Source organism: Daucus carota, chromosome 8 (genome assembly GCF_001625215.2).
Source record: "Daucus carota subsp. sativus chromosome 8, DH1 v3.0, whole genome shotgun sequence".
Lineage (NCBI taxonomy): Eukaryota > Viridiplantae > Streptophyta > Magnoliopsida > Apiales > Apiaceae > Daucus > Daucus carota.
Genome location: NC_030388.2, coordinates 7,061,887 through 7,072,858, shown reverse-complemented (window position 1 = coordinate 7,072,858; position 10,972 = coordinate 7,061,887). Strand labels below are relative to the sequence as shown.

General features: G+C 37.6%; 2 protein-coding genes across 2 annotated transcripts; both read left to right on the top strand.

Annotated features, from left to right (window-relative positions):
• The first annotated feature begins 1,942 nt into the window (after positions 1-1,942).
• On the top strand, positions 1,943-5,037 carry LOC135148448 (uncharacterized). Its single transcript, XM_064083670.1, has 4 exons — positions 1,943-2,458; positions 2,800-3,214; positions 3,322-4,204; positions 4,290-5,037. Exons 1-4 carry the CDS (start codon positions 1,943-1,945, stop codon positions 5,035-5,037), a joined length of 2,562 nt encoding a protein of 853 aa, XP_063939740.1.
• Positions 5,038-6,976: 1,939 nt separating this feature from the next.
• Positions 6,977-8,127, top strand: LOC135148447 (uncharacterized). The gene is made up of 4 exons (XM_064083669.1): positions 6,977-7,183; positions 7,291-7,587; positions 7,682-7,759; positions 7,885-8,127. The coding sequence occupies exons 1-4, from the start codon at positions 6,977-6,979 to the stop codon at positions 8,125-8,127; spliced, it is 825 nt and encodes a 274-aa protein (XP_063939739.1).
• Positions 8,128-10,972: the final 2,845 nt, after the last annotated feature.

Here is a 10,972-nt window from a genome sequence, read left to right as displayed (position 1 = left end):
TGTCAAGCGTTTCACCTTCATGAGGAGTCTTTCTTGATTGTCAAACACCCACAAGAAATCACCTTTGAGAATGACTCTATTTCCCACCTCAGAAAGCTGTCCCAGACTGATTATATTACTGCATAGGGAGGGAATATAATAAACCTCATGCAACGTACGTTCTTCACCATTTTTGCATTTGAAAATAATTGATCCTTTGCCCTCGATCTTCACCGTCGACCCGTCTCCGAATTTCACCTGCCCAGTTATACCTTCATCTAGCTCTGTGAATTTAGATTTTTGTCCTGTCATGTGATTGCTTGCACCATTGTCCAAGTACCAGAGATTTGATTCACCACGTTTTACTTCTTTGGCTGCAAGCAACTTTGGCATCGGTGTCTTTTCGTTCAGGAGCATCTCGCTTTCTTCTGTCTTGTCATGTTTGGCTAGCAACAAAGCCGGTTCTTCATCCTCAATTTCTGCGATGTTCACTTCCTGTTTTTGCTCTTTCATCCTTCGAGGTTTACGACATTCAACTGCATAGTGTCCAAGGATGTTACAATTATAACATTTGATCTTACTTTTGTCACGACCTCGTCCTCTAAAACTTGATGAGACCTCACCAACCTTGTTTCCTCGTTTCAGCCATTCTTCTCTTGTATACAACAGTTTCTTTCCCTCATCAGACTCCCTCTTTACCCACTCATCTTCTGTGAGTAACAATTGTCCACCCTGTTTCTCCTCTTGACCCTTTAGTCGTTCTTCATGTGCTTTTAGTGAGCCTACCACCTCCTCCATTGTCATAACTTCAAGATTTCCAAACTGTTCCATTGTAGATGTGATTTGAAGAAATTTTGGAGGCACTGCACGGAGCAGTTTCTTCACCACATACGCCTCTTCTACAGGCTCTCCAAGTGCTCGAATGTTCGTTACGAGCCCATGCAATTTCATACAGAAATCATCCAACACTTCAGTATCTTTCATAGACAGAGACTCGAATTCCGCCTTCAAAGTTTGAACTCGTGCCTTCTTGACCCTTTCTGCACCCTGACATAAGGTCTTTATAGCATCCCAGGCCCCTTTGGCGGTCTTCTTCTCAGCAAGAGTCAGCAACATATCTTCAGGAATTCCCTGATAGATCATAGCTAACGCAATCTTATCCTTTCTCTCTTCAACGCTCAATTTTGGATCTTTGGGTTCCACAGCCTCCCATACCTCATGAGCTTGCATAAAAACTTTTATCTTTAAGGACCAAGCTGTATAATTACTCCTGTCCAACATTGGATAACTCAAACCAACAACACCGCTCTTGCTCTTGTTCCCTTCCATTGAAGTCGTTCTTGACATGTACTCGTGTGTTCACCAGGCACCAGTTTCGTAGGCTCTGATACCAAATCTAGTATATAATTTGCAGGTCTGCTACAATATATATAAGACTGTATGACTTTTGAAACTGGAAAAAAAGAACACAGATATGCACGCACTCAAGGCTTGCTTTTCATTTAACTTACAGAAAAACAAATATAAAGGTTACAAACAACTGAAGCTAGAAAATAGGAACTACTCAGCACTACTCTCCTACATTATCTCCACTACTCTATTTATTCTCCACGATCCTAAAACTACTTCTACATTCTACTACTGCATGGACTCAGTCCAACTGCATGCTAACATATAATATTGCAGAAAACAAATAAAACACATACTTTATTTTTAACAAGTTTTAGATTATACTCCAACATATATAAAAGGGGTGAAAGATTTTGTGTCGAATGGTTTGGCAAATTTTGGTGTAGGAACTGAACTTAGGTGCCCTTGTAAGAAATGTATTAATCGGTTTTGGCACTCACGAGATGTCGTTTATGATCATCTTATATGCAAGGGGCCATATCCAGAGTTTGTCAACTGGATATATGAGATTTCAACTTCTAAATTCAAGAAAATCAGTGAAACTAATGATGATATGGAGTGTGATCCGGGGGGGTTTGGTTTGGGGGATGATTTTGATGAGATGATCCGTAATTCATATAAAAATGACATTGACACCAGTGGTAAAAATCAGATGACCAAAGATGCAATTAATTTTTATAGGCTAGTCGAGGAGGGCAAACAACCTTTGTATCCGGGGTCGAAAACTTTTACTCGTTTAGGTTTTGTAGTTAAGCTTTACATGTTGAAGTGCACTTGTGGATTTACCGAGTCAGCCTTTAGTGCAATACTTGAGCTGATAAAAGAGGCCTTCCCCGAGTCAAATTTGCCTCCTTCTTTTAGTGCTGCGAAGGGGATGATTAAAGAATTAGGCCTTGATTATGAGAAGATACATGCATGTCCTAACGATTGCATGCTATATTGGGCTAAAAATAAAGATGAAAATATTTGCAAAGTGTGTGGAGTTTCAAGATGGAAAGCTGTAGATAATGATAAAACTGATATATTAGAGAAGGATGATAGGAAAAAATATAAAGTCCCTGCCAAAGTTGTGAGATACTTTCCGTTAAAACCAAGGTTGCAAAGAATCTTCTTGTCTAAAGAATATTCTGACCATGACTTGGCACGCAACGGGCCGAATAAATGATGGAAAGTTAAGACATCCTGCCGATGCCAAGGGCTGGAAGTCAATGGATGCAAGTCATCCAAAATTTGCTCAAGAAAATCGAAATGTTAGGTTGGGGTTAGCGGCAGATGGGTTTAATCCTTACCGTACTATGAGTATATCTCACAGTACTTGGCCTGTGATGCTAGTTAATTATAATTTACCACCTTGGTTAATTATGAAACCAGAGAATATAATTCTTTCAACTCTCATCCCTGGTCCTACAGCCTGGTAATGAAATAGATGTGTATTTGCACCCACTTACAGCTGAGTTGAAAGAGTTGTGGGAAATTGGTATAGAAACATATGATGCCCACTTTAACAACACTTTTACCTTGCATGCCAGCCTATTATGGACAATAAGTGATTTTCCGGGGTATGGGGTTTTATCGGGTTGGAGCACAAAGGGATACCTTGGTTGTCCCGAATGTCACTATGAAACATCATCAACCTATTTGAAGCACAGCCGTAAAGTTTGCTACATGAGCCACAGAAAATTCCTACCTCCTGATCACAAGTTTAGATTGGACACCAAAAGGTTTAATGGGGAAGTTGAAACAAATCTTTGTCCAGAACCTTTATCCGGAAATTTCATTATTAAACTTCTGGGTAAATTTAGGAATAATTTTGGAAAGATGAAGGGTAAGAAAAAAGATGGAGATTGTCCTTGGAAAAAAAGTCGATATTCTTTGAGTTACCATATTGGAGTGATCATTTAATTAGACATAATCTAGATGTGATGCATATAGAGAAAAACATCATCGATAAAATCTTAGGAACTTTGTTAAACATTGGGGGCAGAACAAACGACCATCTAAATGCTCGTCTAGATTTGCAGGAGATGGGGATTCGTAAGATTCTTCATCCTGTGAAATCTGCTGATAACAGTCACTTTGAAATTATGGCAGCTTGTTTTGACATGACCAAAAAAGAAAAAGAAGACTTCTGTTCAGTGCAGATGAATGCTAGACTGCCATATGGATGTGCATCTAATATTAGCCGGTGTGTGCAACTGAATGAAAGAAAAATTTCTGGTTATAAAAGTCATGATGCACACTTTATTCTTCAATACCTACTTCAGTTTGCTGCCATCAAAACCTTAAAACCAGATGTCGCGATACCTTTGATTCGACTTGGTTCCTTCTTTAGGGGCATATGTGGAAAAGTTATACAGTTAGAAGATGTAGAGAAGTTGCAAAACGAAATCATCGAAATACTTTGCCAGCTTGAAACTATCTTTCCCCCGGCATTCTTTGATATTATGGTTCATCTTCCAATTCATTTATGTAAAGAAATTGAATTTGGAGGACCTGTGCACCTTAGATGGATGTTTGGGATTGAAAGATATTTGAGTAAATTGAAGTCATATGTTCGTAATAGGAGCAAACCAGAAGGCTGCATAGCTGAAGGGTACATGGTTGAAGAATGCCTGACATTTTGTTCTAGATTCTTAACTGATGATAGCAAAAACAAAATGAACTATGTGAATTCAAATGTTGGAATTTATATTGGTTCAAGGCGAAACAAGGATGGAAAACCTATACATTTGGCAGAAAAGATATGGATTAATGCTCATCGATACGTATTGTTCAACAGCGGCAACATGGAAATAGAGCAGCTAATAGGTAATGTGTCTTTCCCCTAGTTTTTACTCAAGTTTATATAGTACTTTATAATACTACAATGTTTAAATATTTGAAATTTGACATAACTGCAGGGAACACCGTTCCTTATATGACAATCAAGTGAAGTCAAAGTTGTATAAAAGGGAAAGAGAACACACAAAGGAATTTTATAACTGGTTGAAGGATGAGGTTCAAAAAAAGGAGGAATGCTCACCTGAATTGTTAGCTTTGTCAAAGGGGCCTCAACGAGCAGCAAGAAAATTTAGTGGTTATATAATAAACGGATTTAGATTCCATACAAAACAAAGAGACGGGAAGTGTACGACACAAAACAGTGGAGTTTATTTGACGGCGCAGACTACTAGTTTTACTAGTACAAAAGACAAAAACCCCATTGTTGCTGATGTTAGTTACTATAAAGCCATTGAAGAAATTATAGAGATTGATTATTGGGGATCATTGTCAGTAGTTCTGTTTAGATGCATTTGGTACCAAAACGATAAAGACTGTCATGGGTTGACAAGGGTCAACTTTAACAGAATTTATCAAAAAGATGACCCATTTGTTTTAGCTACACAAGTACAACAAGTTTTCTACATTCAAGATTGTTCTGAAAAGAACTTGTATTTTGTTGTTAAAAAACTGCCAAGGGACTACAATGATGTGGAAGACGAAAGTGATCCACTTGAAGAAGTTAGTGGACCTACAGTGCAGCAAGAACTAATCTTTTCAGTAAATACCCTACCTGATGATGATAGTTGGTACAGAGATGATGTGCCGAATAGACAAATTCCGGTTACGCCAAGTGAAATGGAAGAAAATGATGAAATCTGCGAATGAGACTTATTAATTTATCGTATTTCAAATATGTCAAATTTTAGGAGTTCATGTTAGTTGTAATGTGTTGTGGCATTTTATTGTGAAAACAGGGTTGTAATTTTATTGTTTTTAATTAGCTTCCTATTTCTTATATGCTTTTTATTTTTTGCACCCTTTTACCTATTACTTGCTTCTATTAGTTTCTTACTAGCTTCCTAATTGCTTTTAGCTTATTGATCCTACAAGTCCATCAAAGGTCTAACATTTTTCTTGGGATTATGTCTATTTTCAGGATGGCAGAGTACTTTTATCTCAGGTTCTACCACAAAGGACAATTTGTGAAGAACAAATACTTGTGTGGAAAATGTATCAAGATACCAGTTGCTGTTGAAGTGGACAGATTTTCCTTCTCCGTGCTTATGGAATATGTGAAGGACGATGTGGGATACACTGAAATAGGAGGGATTTATGTTAAGAAGCAAGGGGGTGGCTGGAAATTAGTCTCTTCTGATGCAGATGTGGGTGAGCTTGTTGAGGGTTTACTAGACGGTTGTCACTTAGACTTTTACATTGACACTATTATGGACAAGGCTATAGAGCCGGTGAAGGAGATGCAGCCTCATGTGATCATGAGGCCAAAGACAAGTTTTTTTGAAGGTAATTATTAAAAGTTTTTGGAATTATTTTGGTCTGAGTCTTGGTATCATTAGTTGGTTTTCTTTTCTCTCGAATTACATGTGTGTAAATAATATTCTTGTAGGTCTAGATAAAGTGAAGACACAGTATGTGACAATACATACACTTCAAAAGGACCAAAAGAATAAGAAAAAAGGAGCTCATGAGGACTTGAGTTTAGTTGGTAATGAGAAGGTGCAATCTACACCAGAAATTGAGGGAGATGACATCAACAAGAAGAAAACTACTAAAGCTGCTGACTTGGTTGTTAATGATTAGGAGAACGTGGAATCTGCTGCGCACATTCCGGTTTATGAAAAAAGCAAGAAAAAACTTACCAAAAAGGCGAGTTTATTGATAAAACACATCTCTGACATATATTCTTGTATATTATATATGATCATGCAACAACTAATCATGTGTAATTTATTTAGGATATTCTTGCTGATTATGAAGAGAAAAGAAAGAAGAGAGTCGCTGAAAACAATCAAATGTTGGAACAACTGAGAATAAAGAAATTGAAAGCTGATCTTGAAGCTCAAAAAGCAAAAAAGAAAAATGTAGAAGAAGTTATTGGGAATATATCAGACCTAGAATTTGATCGAGAGTATGTGTCAGGACAAGATAGCCTCCCAACTAGTGAAGAGGAGCAACCAGCTGCGAAGGTGTGTATAACTTATTCAAGTATTAATTCAAGCTTTGCAATTAATATTATAGAAGTTTAATATATGATCTTTAATTAATTAGCGGACAAAAAAAGTTCCATCAGTGAAGGTTGCCACCAGAATACCGACCACCGGTTCAAAAACAGCACAAAAGGTTGCTGCTGACAGTAAGAAGGTGCATTTTTCTGCATTTTAGGTTAATCTCACAATGTTTTGAGTTTATATACTTTATAAACTTTTTTGCAAGGTTGATGATGAAGTGGCAGTACCACCTCCCCCGAGCTACCTAGTACTCTTCAAGAATTCAAGCAGATAAAGAGGGCATACAATAATGATGGAGTTGGAACCATGGAGGCATTTGTAAAGATGAGGCGCGCAAAGCCTCAAGGAAAAGGAAAGAGAAACAGCTAGCAATGCAGAGGACAATGATGCTGGGGTAAATAAGGAACCAACAGATGGTAAGGTTCCAACTGAAGGTATGTTTTTTTATCCTTGGCTTGTGGTAGAAATTTCAATTATATATATAAAGGACTAATCCTATATAAAAATGGTGTTTAATTACTTTGAAATATATATATCAAGGTGAAACTAAAGTTACAAGGCCTAGGGGACCTACGAAAATGAGTTCTGTTTTCACAAGAAAATTGGAAGAAAGACCAGAGCTGATCTTAAATCATGAGTTGCAACCTGTGCATGAAGATAGTAAAATACGATCAGAATTTGGTAGTTTCTTGGGGACAATAGGGAGACAATGTGTACCCCTAGATTATGTCAACTGGAGCCGAGTTTCCGAATCAGAGAAGAATGGTTGGTGGGAGTTTGTCAAGGTCAAAACCACACATACTACAAATTACCTTTAAATTACATGTTTAGATTATGCAGCGTATGCAAATAATGTTGGTACATAATATGTTTTGTTATGTTTAATATGTAGACAAAGTATATCATTCCGAAGGAGGGAAAAGATTGGGTTTTAAAGACCATTTGTGATGCGTGGAGGATGTATAAAAGCCGTTTTAAGGCCGAATATTATACCAAATATGACAATGATGAGGATAGATTGAAGAATAGGTCGCAGTCAATTCCTCTTGAGAAATTCAAGATTTTGCTACAATATTGGGGTGATGAAAAAATTAAGTCCACTGCTGTAAAAAATGCAAATAACCGAAGAAAGGTCATTGATACGCACACTGCTGGCCGTACATCATTTGCACAAATCAGGAATGACATGGTATGCTCCTGGATCTTGGTTAATTATATATCTTTTTTTATAATTCTTAAATATGCTTTGTACTTGTTAATTATTATTTGTTAATTTATGTCAGAAAAAGGTCCAGTCGACCCCTGACACACCCACAAAGGCGGACATTTATCCTAAAACACGCAAAAATCATGAAAAGAAGGTCAGGAAATTTTGAGATTACTTTCTAATATTGTTAGAAATGTATGTATGATCGATATCTTGAATTTGTACATTTGTGTGTGTGTATAAACACTTATTTACTGTCCATATTTTTATTATTTGTAGGCTACTAAAGATGCTGAGGGAAATGATATTGAGGAGGAAGCAGATGCAAATGCAGAAGATATGGCTGAAGAAGCAGCAAAGACAGTTGATGAAATAGACTCTGCAGCTCATGGACCAAACTGGCTTGTCGGGAGGAGTGGCAGAACAAGCAAAACACGGAATATCACAACACATAAAAGCAGAAAAGCTGAGGAATTAGCAACTCTAAGAAAGGAAATAGCTGCTGAAATCACTACACCATAAAAGGGCTATAACAACGCCAAGTCTGAAATTTGATCATAAATTGTTGCTATTTCTTAACAAATTTTGACAAACCAATAGCTGTTGCAATATTTTTTAAAAATGTTACAACTGAGTGTAACTTTTCGAAAAATCTATAACAATTGCAATGGATTTCTAAAGTTGTTGCAATAGAGTTCAAAATTTTGGGCCCAAACTTTCCCGGGTTCAAAAAATAAGCGGGGTTTCTTTATTTTTTTTACCGGGCTTTCCACCCCAGTCAACACAGATACATTATTGTACTAACACTTGTAATAATATTACATAGATACATTATACAAGCAGCTCACGGAGAGAGAGACGATCGAGAAGGCAAGAGAGAAAGAGGGGATTCAAGCTAGGTTATCTGGGAGATTCAAGCTCGAAGATTCAAGCTAGAGAAAGTATCAAGCTCGAATATTCAAGCTCGGACAACAGAAGCTCGTAGCTACCAGGTAAATAACTGAACTGTATAAGTCGATTTTCTTCCCCAAATCAATCATACACCTTCAATCGATGTTTATTTGTTAGTAAATCGAAATGGGTGTTTCAATTAGTGCATGTTTGTTGATTAGGGCTTGTTTGTTGATTAGGGCTTCAATCAGGGCTTGTTAATTTGTTGATTAGGGCTTCATTTGTGACTGTTATTATTTAAAAATTACTTGTGTTCATATGTTAATGGCGTTTGTGTTGTGCATATATATGTTATTTGTGTTGAGATATATATGATATGTTATTTTGTCTTGTATATATAAATATTTATGTTTTGAGAACTCTGTTTTTATGTATATATTTTGCTTGATTTCTTGTGTAGAAAATAGGTTTGTGAAATTGCAAAATAATCATGACTTGGATTTCACTGCCAAAGCACAGTGAGGGTTATAGTAATGGTGCCACACATTTTGTTAGGAATGCGTTTGATAATTTCTCCATAGGAAATGAATTACGCTGCCCTTGCAAAGATTGCAGTAACCGTTTCTGGATTTCTCCGGACAATGTATATGAACATCTCGTGTTTAATGGTCCTTGTCCATCATTTAGTAATTGGATATTTGAAGTGTCAACCGACAAGTTTAGAAAGCCTAATGATGTAGGGATGGATGATTCTGATATGTGTATAGGCCTAGGTGATGATTTTGATGAAATGATTCGCAATGAAGGTAGAGCTAGAAATGGAATGAATAAAGCTGCAAAAGACTTCTATAAGCTTGTTCAGGAAGGGAAACAACCTCTGTTTCCCGGGTCTGAAAATTTCATGCAATTAGGCTTCATAGTCAGACTTTACCAATTAAAGTGCAGTCATGGTTTTACCGAGTCTGCATTCAGCGGTATTTTACAATTGTTGAAGGAAGCTTTCCCGAATGTAAACCTGCCTTCTTATTTTAGTGTTGCCAAAAAAATGATTAGAGATTTAGGCCTTGATTATGAAAAGATACATGCTTGTCCGAACGATTGCATGTTATATTGGTCTGAAAACAAAGATGAAATTAAGAGTAAATTTTGTGGGGCGTCAAGGTGGATAGTCCCTAAGAAAGATAACCGTGCACCTTTTTCTACTAAAGTACAAGAAAACAGCTCTAAGATTCCCGCAAAACTCGCCTTCTTCATCTTTCGTTATGTGCTCTTTAGGATCCATAGGGTACTTCGAAGAATTGCACTCACTCATTCCTGCTTTCTCAAGGAGCTTTCTCGCATATCCGGACTGCTTCAACTCAATGAACCCAGCACCTTGCTCAACTTCGATACCCAGATAGTAAGACAGCTTTCCAAGATTACTCATTTCGAACTTATAGCTCATATCCTTTTTGAAACCCTCTATCACAGCTGCATTACTTCCAGTGACCAACAGATCATTGACATAAACTCCTATAATCAAAAAATCTCTTCCTTCTTTCTTTGTATAAACAGCATGTTCGTACGGGCATCTCTTAAAACCAAGGCTCTCCAGACATTGACTAAGCTTAGCATACCAAGCCCTTGGTGCTTGGCGAAGCCCATACAGAGCTTTAGACAATTTATACACCAACTGTTCTCGACCCTTCTTTGTGTATCCCTCTGGTTGAGCTACGTAAACCTCCTCACTAATTTCGCCGTTCAAGAATGCTGTTTTTACATCAAGATGATGTACCTGCCATTCATACTTTGCTGCCAAAGCCAACAATAAACGAACCGTTTCAATGCGTGTGACATGAGCAAAAATTTCCTCGAAATCGACCCCTTGTTCTTGAGCATATCCCTTCGCCACCAACCTTGCTTTATGTTTAGTCACCTTGCCTGTTGCATCCCTTTTTAACTTGTAAACCCACTTCAAACCAATTACTTTCTGCCCAGCAGGTAGCTCTGTTAAGTTCCACGACCCATTCTTTTCTATTGAATCAATTTCGCTTTGCATGGCATTTCTCCAGTCCTGCACCTTAACAGCCTGCTTATACGTAGTTGGCTCCTCTACCCCCATATATAGCAGTTCATTCTCAAGCTCTACCTCCTCTGAGTGATCATATACATCGTTAATTGATCTAAACTTCTTAGGTTCACAGCTCCCATCATAGCTCTCAGAATCAGGCATAGTTGTAGATGTTTCTTCTTGAATAGAGTCTGCACTACCAGAATGCTCCACTAGGGGACAGCTTGGAGCACTAGTTTCTTCCAATGATTGCAGGTTGTCGACTGAAAAAGAAGTAATGTCCTGTGACTTAGTTTCTTCGTCCCATGGCCATGCCTCCGTCTCAACAAAAGTAACATCTCTACTTACATACAAGCACTTGTCAACAGGATCATACAAGCGATATGCCTTTGTACCAGTTTCCTTCCCCAAGTTGATTACCATTCT